The 22,839-nt window shown below is 35.8% G+C and overlaps 1 protein-coding gene across 5 annotated transcripts in view; it reads left to right on the top strand.

Annotated features, from left to right (window-relative positions):
* The window catches only part of EXOC6B (exocyst complex component 6B), a 579,301-nt gene that overhangs the window by 90,387 nt on the left and 466,075 nt on the right, over positions 1-22,839 (top strand). For all 5 annotated transcript variants that reach the window (XR_011425979.1, XR_011425980.1, XM_001492091.7 and 2 more), the window contains exon 6: positions 12,824-13,028. Coding sequence is in view for 3 of the 5 variants with exons in the window: in XM_001492091.7 (XP_001492141.2) it covers positions 12,824-13,028 (205 nt within the window). In the remaining 2 variants the exon portion in view is untranslated. The remainder of the gene's footprint in view (positions 1-12,823; positions 13,029-22,839) is intronic.

The raw sequence follows: 22,839 nt of genomic DNA on the forward strand, positions 1-22,839 counted from the left end.
TAGGGGAAAAGCATGTAACTTTTAGTGATAGTTGATTTGAGAAACATGTTTTGGTTTAGTGTCGTAGTAGAAAAAGTAGTTACTGGTTTTGGTGCAGGGGTAAATTAGGATTCTCCATTAAAACAGAACCAATGGGGTATGTGTGCATACGTGCGTGTGTGTGTGTGTGTATATATAGAGAGAGATATTGATTTATTTTAGGGAATTAGCTCATGCATTTTTGAGGCTTGGAAGTCCAAAATCTGCAGAGTAGGCTGGTGTGCTAGAGTGTCAGGCAAGAGTGAATATTGTAGCCTGAGTCGGAGGGGAGTCTGCTGGCGGAATTCCTTCTTCCTTAGGCGAGGTCAGTCTCTTTTCTGTTAAGGCCTTCAACAGATTGAATGAAACTCACCTACAGTATGAAGACTAATCTTCTTTACTCAAAGTCTGCTAATTTAAATGTTAATAATCTCATCTAAAAAATAACTTCACAGACATATCTAGAATAAATTTGACCACATATCTGGGTACTGTGGCCTAGCAAAGTTGACACATAAAATTAACCACCGCAAGGGGCAAGGTCAAGGTTAAATTCAAACAATTTCTCTCCTGTTTGTTGTTTTCTTCTCGTTTTATTCCAGAGGAAGCTCTATAGTGACTCTTTGGCTCTTCTTCCAAAACTTGAGTAAGCATCCCTACCCTCTCTGCCCTGGGGTACCCTGTAATTTGATGGGGGTATGTGAAGCCATAGGATAAATAGCACACATCCTCCTAGAATGTTAGTTTTACCTAGGTTTTGAGGGAAAAAGTATGAAATTAAAATGTACTTAACATTGAAATAAGAATAGAAATGTTGTGGATAAAAATTCTGAGTTCTCCAGAATTTTAAAGCTAAAGCATGAGGCATCAGAATTTTTTGAATTTCTTAGGGTGGTTTCCCAGACTCCCTTCTTCTCTCTAGGAGGAGGCATGTTCATGTAAGAGAACGTAAGTAGAACAATATGAGAAGTTCTGTTCAATGAGATATGAAAGTAGTATTATTTCCCTGATAACCTTTTTGTAAAGTGCTAAAATTATAGAAAATTACAGAGAATAAAAAAACACTTGTGTACCAACTTCTCTGAATTAACAGATAGTAACAATTTTCCAGTTTTGATTCATATATATATATGTAAATATTTATAGCATATATGGAAACATATATATGGACAGAGAGAGGTAAAGATATAATTTTTTTTTTTGAGGAAGATTAGCCCTGAGCTAACATCTGCCATCAATCCTTCTTTTTTTGCTGAGGAAGATTGGCCCTGAGCTAACCTCCGTGCCCATCTTCCTCTGTTTCATATGTGGGACACCTGCCACAGCATGGCTTGATGAGCGGTGGGTATGTCCACTCCCAGGATCCGAAGCAGTGAACCCTGGGCTGCTGAAGTGGAGCATGTGAACTTAACTGCTGCACCACCAGGCAGGCCCCTAAAGATACACATTTTTAAAAATTACAGATACATTCTCTTCCTTAGTCCTACTCCTTTCCCTACTCCCCTAAGGAATCCAGTATTTTAAATTTGATGAGTGTCCTTCTAGTGCATGTTTTTAATATCTGTAAATCATATATTGTATTATTCTGTGTTTTTAAAAACATTTACATGAATGGTCTCAGTCCTTGAGTTTTTGAGATTCATTCATTCATTCAACAGAAATGAATTGAGTAGCTACTACATGCTAGGCATTGCTCTTGGTGCTAGAGATATAGCTCTGAACAAAACAGACAAAAATATCTGCTCTTATGGACCTTACATACTAGTGGAGAGCTTATTTTCTTTATGTATATAGATCTGGTTCACTTACTTTAATTGCTCTATAGTAGTCCATTATATGAGTAATCCACATTTCCCCTCTCAATTCCAGTGGTGGTTGTAAGTGCTGTTCATGAATGTTTCTAGCTCAGCCTTCTTTTGGCACATAGTAGGATTATATTTCTTGGGCTCCCTTGGGCTATGTGACTGATTCTGGCTAATAAGATGTGAGCAGAAGTGATGAGTGTTACTCTTGGGTTTAGTAGTGAATTTCCAGTGCAGGTCCTTCTAGCATTCTGTTTTCCCTTGGTCATGACAAATGCTAACTTTCAAGATGGTAGTTGAATTCCTGAGTAACTGCAATGAGCAGAACTTCCCTGCCAACCTGTTATGTTTATATAGCATGCATGAGTTATAAATCTTTGTTTTAAGCCACTGGGATTTTTGGGATTCTTGTTACTACAGGATAACCATCCTTACTGATACTATGAGAGACATTTGGTATGTTTCCAGTTGTTTGCTATGCAGGCAGTGGTGCAATAAATATCCTTGTTCGTGTCTCTTTGGGCACACATTCAAGGTTTCTTGAGAACAGTGCTCTTCAAATGTTGCTGTATATACAAATCACATGGGATTTATTAAAAGTAGATTCTGATTCAGTAGGTCCAGGGTTGTTCCTGAGATTCTGTATTTTCTACCAAGCTCCTAGGTATGCCAATCCTGCTGGTCTAGGGTTTATATAGAGGAGATCAGCTGGATCAAAAAAAGGGATGCATGTCTTCAATCTTACTAGATGTTGCTCTCCAAAATGGTTTACCGATGTAGACTCCCACCAGCTTTTTATGGGAGGTCCTATTACTCCACCTCTTGCTAACATAAGACTTTTTAGTTTTCACTGGTCTAATGATTGTGAAATGATAGATCGTTGTTCTGGTTTTTCATTTCTTTGATTACTGGTGAGATTGACTTTTGGATGTTTGGATTTTCTTCTATATATTTTGCCCATTTTTCTTTTAGGTTATCTGTTGTTTTCTTTTTTCTTTTATAAGAATTCGTTATATACTTTAGATACCCTTTCCTGTTATATTCTGCACATATTTTCTCCCAGTGCATGGCTTATCTATTAACTTTGTACAGTTAGTACTTTTTGTTATATAATTGTAAATTTTGTTATAGTCAAATTTATTTTGTGGTCTTTAAAAAATTTTATTTTTAACATTCTCAAGTTTAGTATAAATATGTCTTTTTCATGAACCAGTAAAAAGTAAGTTGTTAACATGATGCCCTGTCATCCCCAAATACTTTAGTGTGATTTCCTACAAATAAAAACATTCTCCTTTGCAGCTGCAATGCAACAGAGAATAGAAATTAACATTGGTAGATTAGTAGCATCTACTGTTCATACCCAATTCAAATTTTGCCAGTTGTCTCAGTCATGTTCTCTATAGCAAAAGAATCCAGTTTAAATCATGTGCTGCATTTAGTGGTCATGTCTCTTTAGTCTTCTTCAACCTGGAACTGTCCTCAGTCTTTCCTTGTCTTTCATGACTTTGTCACTTTTGAAGATTACAGGCCAGTTATTATGTGGAATGCCCCTCAATTTGGATTTGTCTGCTATTTCCTTATGATTAGATTCACGTTATATGTCTTTGGCTGGAATATCACAAAAGTGTGCTGTGTTCTCATTGCACCCTATCAGGTGGCACGTAAATTTGATTTGTCCTATCACTGATGATCTTACTGGATTAAGATGGTGTCTGCCAGACTTTTCCATTGTAAAGTTACTCTTTTTACCCTTTGTACTTAAAAATTTTGTGGGGAAGTATTTTATGATTGCGTACAGTCATCATTTTTCATCAAACTTTCAACTTATTTGTTTTTTTATGTCAGTATGGACTCGTAGCTTCTTATTTTATTTGATGGGTCATAATCCATTAGTGTTATTTATTTTCTTGCTCAAATTATCCTGAATGGCACCAGTGAGCCCCTTCAGTTTGGCTTCTGTGTCCTTTTAACATGTCCCCATAATTTTTTGAGTACTTTTTTTACAAGCAGAAGGGGATATGTTTCAGGCTCATATATTTTCCTTCTGCAGCCCAGGTATCAGCAATTTCTCTAAGAAACTATGTTTTTTTTGGGTAGGGAATGTTGTTTAGAAGCCAAGATCTTTGTGCTTGGTGTGCTCGTTACTATTGAGTAACTTGGCTTCCTATTACTCTTTGTATATTTGCTTATTTGATCAATTCCCCTTCTGAAACGAATCACCTGTCATTACTGTTACTGCAACTCGCTACTTTGCTAGAATGCCAACAGTGACACTGAATCGCCTTCCTATATGGTATCCTCCTTACTCCACTTGGCACTCTAATACTCCGTGGCATGCTTCTGTCCTGCCTGAATGCCCTCTTCATCCCTTTTTTTTTAAAAAAGATTTTATTTTTCCTTTTTCTCCCCAAAGCCCTCCGGTACATATTTGTATATTTTTAGTTGTGAGTCCTTCTAGTTGTGGCATGTGGGATGCTGCATCAGCATGGCTTGATGAGCGGTGCCATGTCTGCGCCCAGGATCCGAACCGGCAAAACCCTGGGCCGTCAAAGCGGAGCACGCAAACTTAACCACTTGGCCACAGGGCTGGCCCCTCTTCATCCCTTTTTGACTGACATTTCATGCCAGGTTGCCTTCCTATAGGACATCTTCCTTACCTCACTAGGTCCCTCGTACTCCATGCTGGTCCATTCCCCTTCCCCGAAATCAATGTGGATTGCTCTCATTTATTTAGATCTTCTTTAGTTTTTTTAAAGTCATGTTTATAGTTTTCAGTGAACAGGTCTTACATATCTTTTGTCATATTTATCCCTAAATATTTAATATTTTTTGATGCTTATTTTAAATGGTATTGATTTTTAGATTTCAATTTCCAGTCATTTGTTACTAGCGTACTGGTAATTTTTATAAATTTATCTTGTATTCTGCCACCTTACCAAAGTTACTTTTTAATTCCTGTAGCTTTTTTGTATAGTACATTAGATTTTCTATGTAGATGATCATCTTGTCTGCAAATAAAGACAAGTTATATTTCTTTCTTTCCAGTTGGGATGCTTTCTTTTTGGTTTGTTTTTCTTGTCTTATTGAGCTGGCTGGAACCTTCTGTATAATGTTGAATAGAAGTAGTGAGAGTGGATATCCTTGCTCAGTTCCTGATCTTAGGGGGAAAGCATTTCACCATTAAGTAAGATGTTAGGTATAGTATTTTGTACACAACACATGTATGGTTGAGTAAGTTTCTTTCTGTTTCTAGTTGTTGAAAGTTTCTATCAGGAATGAATATTGTGTTTGCCAAATGCTTTTTCTATGTTAGTTAAGATGATCATATATTTTAAATTTCTTTTTGAGTTTGTTAATATGATGAAGTATACTGTTTTGTTATTGAATGTTAAACCAAACTTGCATGAATGTTACACCAAACTTGTATTTGTAGAATACATCCCGCTTGATCATGGTATATTATCCTTTTTATATGATGTGGTATGTGATTTGCTAGAATTTTATTGAGGATTTTTGCATCTATGTTCATGAGGAATATTTATCTGTAGTTTTCTTTTTTTGTAATGTCTTTGTCTGATTTTGGTATCAGATTAATGCTGCCCTCATAGAACGAGTTGGGAAGTATTCTTTTTTTGATTTTCTGGAAGAATTTGTATAGTGTTGGCAATATCTTCCTGAAATATTTGGTAGAATCCAGTGAAGCCACTTGGACCAGGAGATTTGTTTGTGTCTGGTAAGAAGGTTTTTAACTGCAAATTTAATTTAAAAAATAAATACAAGGCTGTTTGCATTTTGTTTCTTGAGTAAATTTTGCTTATTTGTGTCTTTCAAGTAATTTGTCAATTTTATCCAAGTTGTTGAATTTATTGGCAAAAATTGTTCATATTCCCCTATTATTTTAACATGTGTTGGATTATAGTGATACTTTCTTTCATTGTTTATGTTGATAATTTGTATCTTCTCTGTCTCTCTTCATCCCCGTCTTTGTCTCTCTGAATATTCTAGCTAGTTTATCAATTTTATTAATTTTTTTAAAAAAGGATCTTTAGGTTTTATTGAGTTTTTTCTCTTGTTTTTCTGTTATTTTGCTGATTTCTGCTATTATCGTTACTGTTTCCTTTTTCCTGCTCACTTGGGGTTTAATTTGTTCTTTTTCTAGCTTTATAAGGTAGAAGCCTAGAGCATTGATTTTGGCTATTTTCTAATGTAGTAATTTTAAAGCTGTACATTTCCCTCTAAGCGGTGCTTTAACTGCTTCTTACATGTTTTATGATAATGTTCTTTTTCCATTTATTTCAAGTATTTTCTGATTTCCCTTGCAGTTTTTAAAATTTAATTCACTGATTATTTGGAAGTGAATTGGTTAATTTCCACATGTTAGGAGATTTTCCAGATTTTTCCAAATCGATTTGTAATTTTAGTTCATTGTGTTCAAAAATGTAAAATGTATGATTTCAGCACTTTACGTTTGTTGAGACTTGTTTCATGGCCCAGCATATGGTCTGATTTTGTGAAAATTCCACGTAGACTTCAAAATAATGTATATTCTGTTGTTGAGTAGAGCATTCTTTAACTGTCATTTGGATACACTTAGTTGATAGTGTTCTTTGGGTTTTCTACACTCTAGTGGTTTTGTATTTGTCAATTGCTGACAGAAGAGTGTTGAAATTGCTTATTATGGTTGCTGATTTGCATGTGTCTTCTTTCTGTTCTTTCAGTTCTTGCTTTGTGTATTTTGAAGCTCTTATTGGGTGCGTACACATTTAGCATTGTTGTATCTTCTTGATGAAGTGATCTTTTGTTATTATGGAAGGTTCCTCTGGTAGTATTCTTTTTTCTGAAATATATGGTGTTTGGTTTTAATATAACCACTGCTGCTTTCCTTTTGTTTAATCTTTATATTTTCTGTTGGCTTTCAGTGTATTCACAGAGTTGTGCAATCATTACCACAATCAGTTTTACGTTTTTATTCTTCTAAAAAGAAACTCTGAGACCCTTAGTGGTCACTACCGAATCCTTTCCTGTCTCCTGCCATCCCCACCCCCCCTTGCCAGCCACCAGGAACCACTAAGTTACTTCTTGTCTCTATAAATTTGTCTGTTCTCGACATTTCATATAAATCGAATCATATAATATGTTGTTCTTTGTGATCGGCTTCTTCCATTTAACGTAATGTTTTCAAAGTTTATCCATCTTGTATCATCTGTCAGTACTTCATTTTTATTTATTGTTAAGTAATATTCCGTTATGCCTATACCACATTTTATTTATCCATTCGTTAGTTGTTGTTTGTGAACATTTGTGTTGTTTCCACTTTTTGGCTTTTATGAATAATGGTGCTATGAATTTTTGTTTACAAGTTTTTGTGTGGACATATGTTTTAATTTCTCTTGGTTATCATACCTGGGAATGGAATTTCTGGGCTATATAATAACTCTATGTTTAACTATTTGAGGAACTGCCAGACTGTTTTCCAAAACAGCTGTGCATTTTATCTTCCCACCAGCAGCATATGAGGATTTCAATTTCTGCACATCCTGGTAAATACTTCTATTATCTGTCTTTCTGATTATGGCCATCTTTGTAATTGTGAAATGGTATCTCATTGTTCATCTTCATTTTTCAAAAATATTTTTGATGGATATAGAATTCTAAGTTTATAGATTCATTAGTTCCTAAGTTGTCATTTCTTTGTCTTCTGGCTTATGCAGTTTCTGAGGGAGAGGTAGGTGAACAGTCTCACCTTTGTCCCTCTGTACTTAACGTGTCTTTTCTTCGTCTGTTTTAGAACGTTTGTCTGTATCATTTGTTTTCAGCAGTTTGCTTTTGACGCACTTTGGTGCAAATACATGTGCATGTGTGCATGTGTATATTTATCCTGCTTATAGTTTGTTTAGTTTCTTGGATTTGTGGCTTTATAATTTTCACAAAATCTGGAAAATGTTCAGATGTTATTTTTCCAAACATTTTTTTCTGTCCTTTTCCCATCCTCATTCCAGGACTTCAGTTACATCTGTGTTGGACAACTTCATATAATCCGATAGGTGACTTGAGGATCTGTTCTTTTTTCTTCCCCCAATCTTTTTTCTGTGTGTGCTTTATATGGGGTAGATTTTATTTTTTATTGCTGTGGTCAAGTGTAGTGATCTCTCTCTTTTGCGATGTCTAATTGCAAAATTTTCATTTCGGATAATATATTTTTCATCTTTAGGTGTTCCATTTGTTTTTTTATTTTTAATTTCTCATGTTATTTTTGTGTCTTTCTTTAAATGCATGTGTATAGTTCTAATATCTGTTTTCATGTACTTTTCTGCTAGTTCTGTCACTTTTGGCATTTTGGATCTCTTTCTGCAGACTCATTTTGTTTCTCTTAGTTACAAGTCAATCGTTTTGGTTCTTACCTTGTCTAGTAATTTTTGATTGGAAATGGACATTGTATTATGTTGCCAAGTGTCTGGACTTTTGGGGGCTTTTTTTTCTTAGGGAGTGTTGGTCTTTGTTTTGGCAGATAGTTCAGTTGTTTGCAGGTACGTTTGATCCCTTCATACCCCATTTTTAAGCTTTGCTGGGCCTGCCTTCATTCCAGGAGTAGTTCAGAGTGGTATTCATCAACTCTGAATAACTCAGGAATCCCCAAGGCCTCTTCTGTTTGCCTGTTCAGAGTTCGAATGTTTCTCTGCCTTGAAGTGTTCATCTTACATCTCTCTGGTGTCTGTGGCTTTCCCTCCCTCCCTTCTTTTTCCCTGTCCATGTAGAATTTCACTTTCCTATGCCTGGCTTAGTACTCAGCAAAGACTCAAGGGAACCCCTGTGTAGATTTCTGCAGTTGTTTTTCTGTGTTGTTCACTGTTTTTGGGATTCTGCTACACAACCTCAAGGTGCATCAGTTTTCCTGAACTCCTATCTCTGGCTCTAACTCTGCTAAGCTGTTGGGTTCTTTTGGGGTTTTCTCTGTGTCTATGATCTAGAAATCACCTTCAACAAACATAACCTGGATGATTATTAAACTCACCTTGTTTGTTTCCCTTTTTTCGGATATCACAATTCTGTGTTACCTGATGTCCATTATCTGAAAACAGTTGTTTTATGTATTTTAGCTGGTATTCTACTTTTTAAGAGTGGGAGTTCATGTCTGTTCCTTGTTACTCCTTCATGGTGGGAAGCCTAGTTATTTTTTTTTAAGTTGTAAATACTGGTTTTACTACTAGATTTTGTGCTCCCTAAGGAAAGATACCTGAATGTCTTTCTAACTCTAGCACATGGAAGGGATTAAATATCTGTTAATAATGCTCTTTGATTAGGAAAGGCACTAATATTTCCTGTAAGGAAAGCTTTTATTTCACGTTCTTATCATACTCTGAATTTTTAGACATTTCTCATGGGTAGTTGCGACCTGCTTTAAAAGATCACTTAGTACAATTTTGAAAATCATTGTTGTGAAAGAGTTGCATACCGTGGCAAGAAAGTACCAAAATTCAATTTGCCTGGAATCAACATTCCTCTTCTCATGATAGCATTCAACCATGTCTAAGTTATTCTGACCTTGGTTATCCAGGTTATAGGATTATTTAGATCTCTTTTCCTCTCTCCTTCCTTTTTATTCCCTGCTCTTATTTAATGTACTTTGCTTTCTGCTCACATCTCTATTAGGGAGGCTGCATGAGGAGGAGAGGGAAAGAGCTAGCACACATGCAATGAAACTTAGGAATTTGGCTTTTGATTCAGTTTTAATAATGTTTAAATGTTGTCACAAGTAATGTCAAAATCTTCTTTTAGATTTCCATGGCTGCTGGAAATAGAATTTTTTCTTTTGGTGACTGCTATAGGGGTGTTAATTGGCTATTGTCTTTACCCTGTCTAACCAATTCACCAAGTTTAACCTAGATATTGAAATATACTGGGAATTCGAATAACCTTATTGATCTGATATAGTTGGAACATGAGTATGCTAGGGAAAGGACATTGGGGAAATAAGGTGACATTCTTTGTTGCCAGGAATCACTGGGTTTTGTACTAATTAGCCTTGAAAAATGTGGAGTTATTTGACAGACCAGATGTTTTCAGCATGTAGCCATGTGTCTCATCAGTGAATGTGCCTTGTGTCCGCAGGCAACATTGTTAGATTTTTCTCATTCTGTAAACAATGTTCCAAAATATAACTAAACCCCAAAGCATGTTTATCTTTTTGGCTTAATTTCTGGCTTTCTATCCATTCTAAAGTTTCTCGCTAGAGGAATTGCATTTTATTGCATATAGCTCTTTGTACCTAATTGTAGTATAAACACCATTCTGTTTACGCTAAGCCATGTGAATTGTACTGTTTTTTGAGTCTGTAAAATTTTAATAAAAGCAACCATTTCAGATTAAACTATATTTGTACTTTTATTTCTAAATGTAGGGGAAATAAACCTTTCTTCCTTCCATTTATTTGGACTAAGATTTTGAATTTTGGAACACATGAGGGAAAAACAGAAAATAAATAAAAGAAGTAAAACCAGTCCTCTAGTCTTTAGTGTTTGTGGTACTAAGTGCGTTAGAGCAAGAAGAGCTTTACTGTGAAATTCATTCTTAAAATCTAAAATAGAGCTGCAGTCATAAATATATAGGCTGGGAACTGATTTTTTTCCTATGCTAAATATATCATGGGAAATGTGGAAATTAGGAAATTAAAACATGAAGAAGAAAATTATCACCTATAATGTTGCTATCCAAAGGAAAAACATGGTTAACATTTTTGTATATATTTTTCTAGTCATTTTCTGTGTACTTATGTGTGTCTACACATGTATTTAGTGATATATAACTCATACCTGCATATATATTAATAATTTATACATGTGTACATATTTATAATTTTGGAAAACTTTATGATTATACTTACAAGTTCTATTTTTTGAGATAATTTTCACTCAACAATATTGTAAATGCTTTGCTGTTTTGTTAGTCTTTTACTACATAGATATAATGTGTTTAACCAATTCCTTGTTATTAGACATGTAGATTAGTTTTTTATTTGCTAATATATGGTTGGACTTTGCTCTTTGTTTTCCGTGTCTTATTTGTTCTTGTTCATCCTTTACTCCCTTTTTTTGTATTAAATATTTTGTAGTGTTCTATTTTAATTCCTCTGTTTATTTTTTAACGATATATTTTTTGTTTTTTGAGGAAGAGCATCCCTGAGCTAACATCTGCTGCCAATCCTCCTCTTTTTTGCTTAGGACGATTGGCCCTGAGCTAACATCTGTGCTCATCTTCCTCTATTTTATATGTGGGTTGCTTACCATAGCATGGCTTGATAAGCGGTGCATGGCTCCGTACCCGGGATCTGAACCACCGAACCTTGGCCTGCTGAAGCAGAGTGTGCGGACTTAACCGCTACGCCACCAGGCCAGCCCCTTGAGTTACTTTTTTAGAGGTTGCTCTATGGATTATAATCTGTATCTTAATTTATCATAGTCAGCTTTAGGTTGTTGCTGATGTAGTTTTGATATAATAGATAGTAGTACTTTTGCTTCAACTTAGCTCCATTTCTTCTCTCTTCTTTTGTGATATTACTATCATATATATTATCTGTGTATTTTATAAACCCAACAATATGGTGTTATAATTATTGCTTTTAAAAATATTTTTTGATGAAATTTAAAGAAAAAAAGAAAAAATAGTATATTTACTCAGTCTTTTATATTTAGCATATATTTACTATTTCCTACGCTCTTCATTTCTTTCTGTTAATTCAAGTTGCTGTCTGCTGTCATTTCCTTTCTGGCTTCCTTTAGTGTTTCTTGTAAGGCAGATCTGCTAGCAAGGAATTTTCTCGGTCTTTGTTTATCTGGGTATGTATTTCATTTTCATTTTTAGAGGATGGTCATCAGCTAATGATTGGTCTGAGTTTGTACTCAAACAAACTTAAGCCAATAAGGTTTCCACCCTTTGTCAGTGGATTTGTGTTTGGGTTAGGGAGTGCGTTAAAAATTCAGGCAGTTTTCAAGTCTGTCTGAGCTCTTACTTTCTGCCAGGCCTTCTCCTATGTGCGTGTCTGCAGCCTCCTAGTCAGCCAAGGATGTGTGGACTGCTTAGGGCCTTTTGGGTGTCTGCTGTGTGTGTGCACAGCCTCGCAGTCAGCGAGGGATGTGCAGAGAGCTATCAGGGCTCTTCTCTGGGTCTCTAATATTGCCACGACTTCTCTGTTAAATTTCTGATTAGTTCTCTAATGTGCCTTTTGTCCCAACCCAGGCTAACTTCAGGCTAGTAGAACTGGAGGTTTTCCCTTTTTTTAAACTAGTTTTAACTAGTTTTTAACTTTTCCTAACAGTGCCACTTAGTATGGGTTTTTTGCCCTCTGCTTCAAATCCTGTCAGCCCCTAATGGCAGGGAAGCTGCTGATTTTCATGACAAGCCCTAACCAATGACTGGAGGGGTGGAGTGTGGGGGGTGGGGGGGGCGGAGTGGGGATGAGAAGGAATGGTAGCCCCAGGCAAGAACACCACACAGTCCCACTGTTCAGCAGTTTTCATGACTACACACTTCTTAATTTGTTATTCTCCTTTGGTCAATTTCCAGAGCCCTGAAATGGTTGTTTGGGACAATTTTGTCTGGTTTATATTTGTTTTTTGGGTAGAAGATTTTTTACGCTCTTCCCTGTGCCATAGTTGTAAGTCTAGCCTTGAGTACTTTATTTTGTAGGATGATTTTGTTGGCATTGATGTCATCATTTTGTATTTCCTTTTATTCTTTATGTAATGAATTTCATTGGTAAATTTTCTAAGTTTTCTGTATTCTAGGGATAAAATCTTTTTTGGTTATGATTTATTAAGTTCTTTAATGCATATATTAATCTTTAATAATTTGGTATTTTTCCATTGATGTTTTTATTGAAACTTAATACTAGATTTGTCTTAATGTGCAGTGAAAACTAGTTCAGGCTAGAAATTTTGCCTGAGGAATATATCTGTGCCCCTAATGAAGATTGAGTTGAGCTAAAGGTGATAAAATTCCTTTTATAGGCATTATCCTGCACTGAAAACTCTGGAACATCTAGAGCATACCTATCTGCCTCAAGTAAGCCACTATCGATTCTGCAAGGTGATGGTGGACAACATCCCCAAGCTTCGAGAAGAAATTAAGGATGTTTCTATGTCTGATCTCAAAGACTTTCTGGAGAGTATCCGCAAACATTCAGACAAAATTGGAGAGACTGCCATGAAGCAAGTAGGTCTTGGGTTTATGATAGGTTGGCCAATGACTTTGCAAGTATTCTGTTAAACACAGATTTCTCTTTGCTAAGTGTCTTAATGTTTCTTGTCATTTTAGGGAAGTCCTTCATTTTTATGGGAACATATGATTAAAAAATGTGTTTTATTTTCTTAACAGAGCAATGAATTATTTACTAGTATATTGTTTTGCTCTGTTGATGTTCAGTAAATACTGATTGATTGTGATGGCTTATTTTGGGACTTTGAAGAAGTTTTTCAATTTTTTGAGTACTTTCCTTGAGTTTAGATATGATTTGAAGCCTAGGGTTTTTAAGTTCTCTTTCTAGTTAGTGAGAAAAATTGTGCTTCAGGTACCTTTGGTTTGATTATTTACTGTGTAAGCAAGATGTCAGGTTATATATGAATATTTCTGGAATTGTTATTTCTGATATCAATGAGTGTCAGTGAAAAACAGCCTGTTGGGAAATGCTGTGAATTATGATCACAGAAAGGGATTTATTTACAGCTTGTAAATTAACAAATGTTTTGGAAATATTTAGGTTTTTTTCTTTCAATATCTTCATCTCTAAGTCATGAAAACCACAAGGAGCATCCGGATTTCTTTTGTCATCATGAATAAAAGAGCACTAATGATTTGCAGTACTACTTGCTCTTTTGAAACTTAACTCACATTGATTTTATTAAAATTTCTCAGTATACTTTATGATGTAACTTACAACAATAAATAGAAGATTCAGTTGTTTATGGAAAGTGTTTTTTGGTTCTATAAACAACTGTGTCCTTGAATAAGTCATTTTTAGTTCTTTTTCTGTGAAGAAGGAGGGAGTAGGTCATATTCTGGATCATACTTTTGGTCTCAGCTAGCCTTGGTAATTTTTCTTCAGATGTCTGTTTGATTCTGCAAAAGAGATTTGCCTGTTGGAAATCCCTTTCATAAGGGAATGCGGATACTCTTTTTCTCCTTTTAAATTTTGTAAGTGTTATGCTTTACACAGTGGAAAGATTAAAACTAGTTGATGATAAACCTGCTGGAAATACTCATGTCATTTTTTTAGTAATGAAGAAACAAAATTAATCATTGAAAATATACCTTTGCTTTGCTGGGTGTGTGTTTTGAGTACAGGAATGAAGGTATCTTGTGAGACAAGTCTTTATTGTGGCTGACCAATTTTTCCTAAACTTTCAAATATGAGAGAGTTATCGTATAAAGCCTCTGTGGAACCTTCCTTTTTTAAAGTTGCGCTTCTTCTAGGCCTCTGCTTGAGAAATTAACTTTACTTCCTTTTTGGTGAAAGAGGATTCCGTGAAGAATATTATTATTTCATTTAATGTGAGATTATCTGGTCTCACTCCTTAATTATCTGAAAAAATTAAGGCCCAGGGCAGGGAAATGACTTGCTCAAGTTCAGACAGCTTGTAAAGGTCAGATCCTATAGTAGAATTTAGGTTAAACTGAGGTGAATTTGCCTACTGTGGCACTCATTCTGTGTAAACTATTAGCTGTTTGCTATATTTTTGTCATATAAAGACATGATAAAGAAACCTTTTGTGAATTTAGAAGTTTTAATTAACTAATAACCCTTCATTCCTCCTATAAATTTTTTTACCTCAAGTATCGCTCTTATTGCATATATTATTATCCTATGCTATGGTATATATAAAATCCTTGAATAAAAATATCTTATAAATTTTAAATCTTCTGTAGTACCTAAAAAGTGAGGAAAGTAGGAGAGAAACTACTACATACTTTGCCACATAGTAGGTGTTCCTTAAATATTTGTTTGAATTTATAGAGGTTGGAAAAGAGGGAGAGGATATGGTTTATTTCTCACTTATGTAAAGCCCAGAATGTTTTTGATTTGTGATTGTTTCTTTGCAATGGTGATTTAGAGACTCTTTCCATTGTATAGCTCTGCCATTTTTAATATAGCTTTGAAGATTGCTGCAGAAGGGGAAAGACCAGAGTATTGTATATGGGAGGGTTTTTAAGGGCTAGTCATGGATGTGACACATTATCACTTCTACTCACATTTCATTGGCCAGAATTTAATTACATGGCCATACTTACTTGGAAGGGAGGCTGGGAAACATAATTTCACTGTGTCCCTAAGAGGAGAAGGACACAGGTTTGGTGAAGAGTCGGTAGCCCCTGGCACAGTCTACCCTTTTGGTCATCAAATAGCTCTTCACTCTCTCTCTCATCCGTAGAACACACTTTGCCCCTTCCTTAAGGAGGGCAACCCAGTATCCCATCTAGTCGCTACATCTCTCTCAAAGTCTAGTATCTTCCAGGAATGCTCAGTACTCTCCATTAGATCCTGATGTGTCTCTTCATGGGCTGGGTGACCAGGAACTAAGGTGACAAGTTTGCACCTATGTCCCCTCGCACCCCCAATATACAATGAAGGAGCTAGAATAGAATAACTACGATAGAAACTTCCATTTAGAAAAGAGAAGAATAGGAGATGCACAGTGTTCCTCCCTGTTTTATATCAAGTCATGTAATCCTTTTGGGCCGTCACTGGGAAATCCTTCTGCATTGGTAGTAGGGGAACTTCCTTGCATGGATGTTGACTTTCTGGAAGGAACTCCTTTATCCATCATTCTCCTGGGGTCCTGGCTGTACCATGGTTTTTGTTTCTCTATTTTTTTTCTACGGGGACTTCTGAAGTGGGTGCTGGGGAATGTACCTTCCTTAGAAGGTCTCTCTCTCTCTCTCTGTATGTATATCTACATCTACATTTATACCTACAACCACATCTGTGTCTACATATATCTTTCATTACCTGCTTTCTGCTTTTGCAAGTTTAGGGGCCCGAGGGTTGTCTTAAGGCTCTGAACAGTCAAAGGTTTATTCAGTCCAGATTTGTGGGTGTTTGGCGTTATAGTTAGCTCAAAAGTTATTAGATCTCTGATCTGTTTCTTTCCAGTTAGGTTCTATGTGGACACCATACCCAGTGTTCTTTTCTAAATATAAATAATAATGCATATCTTCCATATCTCTTGCCTTTTTTCCTCACAATTTTCTCTTTGACATTTTACCCCCGTATGTTTGCCTACTAATTTACTACTTCAGTTTTTAGCATTGTCAGTGCTGCTCTTCAGAACTTTATCATCATTATTGTTTTTAGTTCAGCAATTGCAATTTGGACATAAAAATTTGTTCTTTTTTTTAAAAAAAAATTTCTAAGTAGCCTTCTTTAGAATCATATGAGAAAACAGGTTTGAAAGTCTTACTTAATATTGATAGTTGATCTGGGCTCTTCTAGATATTATATAGTTGATTTTGCCTTTTCTTTGTGGACATCTCCCTTTTTTTTCTTCCACCCACCATATCCTGAGTTTCTGCATTGATGTATGAGTGGAATTTGTCCTTGGTATAGTGAAATTATGGAGGCAGTTGGTAGATTGGCTTCTCTTTGGGATATACCAGCCAAAACAAACTACCAGAAGGGCTCCACCCTAATTAAGCTTCAATGAACAAATTAGGCTCCAAACTTTTACCTGAGATTATAATCTCAAACTGTTTGTCGTCCAATTTTATCAAAAGATAATGATGCAATAAACCCTTTTTGAAGATAATCTGAAGGTTTTGTAGTTTACCCATTCCTCTGTATTCAAAGTGTTATATTGTCTCTGGATAAAGCTTTATCAGTAGGAAGTTCTTTACCTTGATTGCATGTAGTAGGCAGAATGCTAGATGGCCCCCAGAAATCGTGCCCCCTGGTGTGTGCATCCTGTAAAATTCCCTCCCCTTGGGTGTGAGCACCTGATCTAATCAGGCGAATTTCTTTAAAAGAGAATCTGGAGGTCAGATATAGAAGGTAGAGAGATTCAGAGCTGCAGGAGATACTCTGCTGTTTGTCTTGAAGAAACAAACAGCCATGTTTTGGGGAGGGCCACGTGGCAGGGAGCTGTAGGTGACCTCGAGTTGCCAAGAGCATAGCTGACAGCCGGGAAGAAAATGGGGACCTGAGTCCTACAAGCACAAGGAATTGAATTCTGCCAACAACAGGAATGAACCTGGAAGAGAACCTGAGCTCCAGATGAGACCACAGCCTTCCTGGCAGTGTGATTTTGATAACAAACACCTTAATCTCAAGTTTGTTTGCCCTGTGCGCAATAAGCCAATCATTGAGACATGGCTTCTTGGAAATGGAGAAAGGCTTACTCAAATTGGCCAAGATGAGAAAGCAGGAGGATAAATCCGCCTTCACAAAATAAGAAAGCAGGGGATTTTATAGAGCTAAGGGGTTTGAGAAGAGGAGTTTGGGAGAAACAAAGGGGAAATCTATGTTTCTTTCACTCCAGATAAGCCCTTTGGCAGTCAGACTTCTGGGTGTCAGTGGCAGCTGGGGGCTGGCTATCTGGTGATCATAACTTCTTTGAAGGCATTCTTTTTTCCTGCAAAACAAGCTCATAAATCCTGTGACCCTTGAGTCACCCCTCGGGTTAAACAAGAAAATAGCAAATTAACAAGATTAAATTCTTTTTATCTGTGTCTGTGTTGGGAATAAGGTTGAAGGGTAATTATGTTATTATTGAATATTTCTAGTATCCCTCAGGTACCTAGCTTCAGTTTCAGCCTAGTGAGACCCTGAACAGAAGACCCAGCAAAAACATGCTGAACTCCTGACCCATGGAAACTGAGATGATAATTGTGTGGTTTTAGGCTGCCAAGTTTATAGTTATTTGTTACACAGCAGTAGAAAACTAATACACTCTGTTATTTTGGTCTTGAGTAGAATTACTTTTTACTAAACTGTACCTTTTTATTTTGCCTTTGGATCTAGGAAACACTGGTATAGTCTGGTTTAAAATAGTGTCTAGCTAGAAGTCTCTGAGTCTTCTCTTGTCTTCCAGTATTCTTGGGAACCTGCAGAAAAGTAAGAAAATGTACAAGTATGAAAACCAGGGTAGAATTTCAGTTATTTAGCAGAATCTGAGGAGGAATTTTAAAATTGTCCATTCTACTGTTTATTACCATATTGAATTTTAAGTTAAGCAGTCATGTTTTTATTTTCAAAAAATCTTTCATGTTCTTATATACATATATATATATATATATTTTAAACATGGTATTAGACTGAAAACATTTAGTGGATCCACCTATGGGTTCTGCCATGGGAAATAGAGTATCTACTATGTTGATCTTCTTCCAGTGTGCTTTCAAAATATTGTGTGAATCTTGTTTTGGAATTACTGTTTTAGCTTAAAATGATTTTATAAAAAATATCTAAAGAAGTTTTCTGTTAATTGTCTACTGTTTTTAGTTTTCCTTTTGAAATTGATTCTGTAACTCACTTGTTATGGAATTGATTTGTGCAGGAGGGAAGTTCTGTATTTCTTATTTTGATTAGATTGCCTTAAGCCTTGTGGGGCTAAATAATGTTTGTAATGTAAACATTCTTGGCTAGGTTGATTTCCATGTGAGGCCCTTTAACAAAGGGAAAGATTTATTTACTTTTAAAATTCTAACTTGGCTTTGCCAAATTATATGGGTTATATAACTGGTGCTTAAAAAAGGAATTGGTTGTCCATAAAAGGAATTGAAGGTTCCCAGGCATTCTTCCTTTAGTAAGTGGTTTTATAGAAACTGACCGTTCGGTGAGATTAGTTGTCACCATGGTTCTTTCAACTCTTGACTTTCTTTGGTTAAGTCTTGATGAGAGCAAAATGTGCTCTTTTATTTATTGTGTAGAACATCTTTTGAGTTAGACCTGGCACAGTACTACCAAGTGAGTTCACACAGGCCATGTAATGACTGCCAAGTAAAAGCAATATTGCTGTTGAAACCCCTTTTGTGTTGGATGCTGTGCAAAACTTCCACAGAATATGGCCTTTGGAGTCAGAGAAGTTGGTACTCAGTTGGTCTGGTGTTCCTGGGTTTTCTTTATATTCTCTTTTCTTCTTGATTTCGGCATTTCTGTATTTGTGCTATTTCTTGCTCCTTGGTCTTTGATGATGTGGATGACCTGGGGGTGAGGTGGGAGAATGTGAGAGCTGTTTTGTATGGATTCTTGAAGTAGGCAGCAGTCAGAATAGCTTATGGTAGTTAGGACAATTTTGGAAAGAATCTGAAGAGTGAGGATTTAGTTTACTGTTAAGTAATATGATAGTTAACAGAACAAACTGGAGTTTGGGTTAGACTTCTGGATTTGGCATTTGTAGCTATATGACAATGAGCTAATTACTAAACATCACATTCAGTCTTTACAACTCTGTAAAGTTGGAATTTTTAATCTTCAAAGATGTGGAAACATTTAGGGAAATCAAGTACTTATGTCTGTCCTGGGTATGTAATAAATGTTAAATTAAAAGTAAAAAAGGACTAGCCTAAGTGAATGGTGAATGTGAAGAGACTGAGAATGTGGAGAAGAAGATAATTAGAGGTTAAACTTGATGTATTGAAGTACTTTTTTTATTCCTAAAATTCAATTTCCTGTGGCAGTTTTCAGCCTTGAATTAAATCTCATTTTTAAGCAATTTGTATCTTCTTCCCTTAAAAAATTATTTCTATTATATATACTTACAAAATATTTTGAACCTGATTTCAGTTAAAAAGCACATATGTATTACACGACCATTAAGTTTAAAAGATCAATATCCCTTTATGGGTGTTGAGTTGGCGTGAGAGAAGAAAGAGAATTTATTCTTCAAATCTAATTTGAGGACAGTATTAAAGTTTGCTTTTGAGCTTTCTCTTCTCTATGGTGTGTATGTATGTGTGTATATATAATAAACATAATACTTGTTTTCTTTGACTAAGCAAAGCATACCAGATTATTAGAAGAAATTTTCCTTTCATTAAACTTTAAGAGAAAATTGTCATATGGATTCTCAGTGTAGTTTGTGAACATGGCTTTGTGGTGTGCTAAAATCGGCCATTGTCTATTTAGATAATCTAGAGGATGAGTAGTTGTTATAAGACTTACACCGTCTCTCACAAATATACATACATACATGTGTATGTTTCAGTTATTTTAAGATTAAATTCTTTTTTTTTTTTTATTAATGTTATGATAGATTACAACCTTGTGAGATTTCAGTTGTACATTTTTGTTAGTCATGTTGTGGGTACACCACTTCCCCCTTTGTGCCATCCCCCCACCCCCGCCTTTTCCCTGGTAACCACCAATCAGATCTCCTTGTCAATATACTAACTTCCACCTATGAGTGGAGTCATATAGAGTTCATCTTTCTCTGACTGGCTTATTTCGCTTAGCATAATACTCTCGCGGTCCATCCACGTTGCTGTGAATGGGCCAATTTTGTCTTTTTTTATGGCTGAGTAGTATTCCATTGTGTATATATACCACATAAGATTAAATTCTTTTGAGAATATTCCTTTTACTGAGCCTTAGCTTGTACTAAAGAGCAACAATACTTAATTTAAAACAATATAGCATCACAAGAATAAACTGACGAGTAGAACACAAGTACTGACATTGACCCAAATATGTATAAGAATTTAAGAAGTGATAAAAATGATGTCACGTGAGAGGCATAGACACACACAAATTAACATCACACCATATAGGTATAAAGTTAAGTTTTCCCTCAGTAAACATTATAGGCAGAAAGGTCAGCACAGTACATGGGGACACCATCCTCCTGTCATTCTGTAGGGGGATCTGATGGGTTCAGTTTTGCTGTACAAACAGTGGGACACACCTCAGGAGAAGGCCCTGCTCTTGTATCATTTATAGGGAAGTTGGGATGAGGGCAGAGAACATCTAATCACTATGTACCAGGTGGATCCTTGCTGGCCAGAGAAATGACTTGTCTAGGGAAATTCTTGTATTGATTCCATTTATATCAGCTAAAGAGAACTACTAGTCTTCAAATGAGCTAACTTAGTCTTACCGACCCAGCTCATTGCTAAGGGGAGAAGGTAGAGAGCTACTAGGGCCCTCCAAGGTGACATCTCATAGCAGTGGGGAACTCCGTTAGCGTGATTGCTGCTTTACTAATATGTCTTCTGAACCAGTCTGTGGTCTCTGTAAGGGCAGAGGTATGATTTTTATCTTTATATCTTCAGCACCTAACTAGCACAGTACTTGGTGATAGTAGATAATAAATCAGTCAATGACTATTAATTGTGATTTAATTACATTTAATGTACCTACACCTTAACATTTTTCAGGAAAAGCCATCTTTTTTTAATGTTCTAAGTTGTATACTCTTAGTTTCCAATTACGTTCTTAAGTATATGAAAATATCTAAAATGGCTCTTTGAATGGATTTTGACCCTGTCTGAAAGTACTTTGGAGGTGCTAAGAAGTGATCAGATTTACTTCTTGTTAAAGATGGTGGATTGAACACATACATGTATGTCTTCTACCTCTCCAAATTCATAAAACCAACAACTAAGAGAATTTTTTAAAAATCACAAGCTTCTTAAACATAAAGAATGTAGGAGAGTAGATGATAGAACTTTTCGGAAGCTGGAAAATAGAAAGATTTGTGTGATAATTGTCCTAAAATACCGAAGAAAACTCAATCCTAAACTAGTGGTAGAGAAAGCAGAGAACAACCCAGTTTATAGTGTTTTGCAGAACCCCTGTGTCTTAGAAATTGGCAGCATCAGCTTCTTCTGGCAAAGGGGGTTAAATCAATGCTGAAACAGAAAGATTGGTTGAATGTCTATTTCAAAAGCAGTTAGACAACTTGATTCCTTCCCCCAGCTTTTTCCCACCAGCTAACTGCCCTCTCCCAACTCTAGGAGAAGACCAGAGGACAAAAGACACAAGTTGAGGGTAAGGTTACCAAACTGAAAACAGTGAAAGTTTATATACTAAATATTGAGATTCATCCTGAGTCTCATAGCCCTCTTGTCTGCTTTGATTCTCAGAACTCTAATAGCCAGGCTTATGCCCTTCAGGTGTGAGATTGGAAGACACTCTGAATGGTATGATTAGCCTAAGAGAAATGTCCTAAAGGTGTGTCCACTGGGTAGTCCCCAACAAAAGGGACAAGTCAGATTACTTTGAAATCCACAGCTACGAGACTGGTGTACATGCATAAAACTTTCCATCAGCTTTTTAGTTTTCCAATTTAAAATATGAGCAGATAGCTAGGGATCACCAGCCATTTGAGAAAAGCCTTTAATATGAATGTTAGAGTTTAGAACAAACACATATAAAGAAGCAGCTTGGAGAAGATAGAGACTATGTAAGAAGAGGAAAACCTGAAAGGCAAAACAAAACAAACTATCATCAGTAGCATTAGAAAGATAAGAGAAAACAAATTACATGTAAAAGCAAGGTCAGAATGCTACATAAATGGAGAAATTCAGAGAATAAAAAGAATGTTTAGAAATTAAAAATATGATAGCAGAAACCACTTAAAGGAGCATTTGGAAAATAAAGTTGGGAAAATCTTCCAGAGAGAAGAGTAAAAGAAAAAGAATGGAATATGGGATATAGAAAAGATATAAGAATATTAGGGGGTCAGTTCAGTAGATCCAGCATTTGAATACTAGGTATTCTAGAAAAAGAGAGAGAAATGAAGGGAAGGAATTCATCATAGAAATAATGTGGGAACATTTCCCCAAATTCTAAGACATGAACTTCCAGATTAAAAGACATACAAAGTGCACAAAAAAAGGAGATGAAGATTGACTTTCATCAAGGCATGTTGTGAAATTTCAGAAGCCAGAAGACAAAGAGAAAATTCTAAATGCCTCTAGAAATTAAAGAAACAGATCACATACAAAAGATTCGGAGTCAAAATGATTCACTATAGCAGTACCGGAAGGTAAACTGAAATGGAGCAATGTCTTTAAAGTTCTAAGGGAAAATGAT

The sequence above is a fragment of the Equus caballus genome, chromosome 15 (assembly GCF_041296265.1).
Source record: "Equus caballus isolate H_3958 breed thoroughbred chromosome 15, TB-T2T, whole genome shotgun sequence".
NCBI lineage: Eukaryota > Metazoa > Chordata > Mammalia > Perissodactyla > Equidae > Equus > Equus caballus.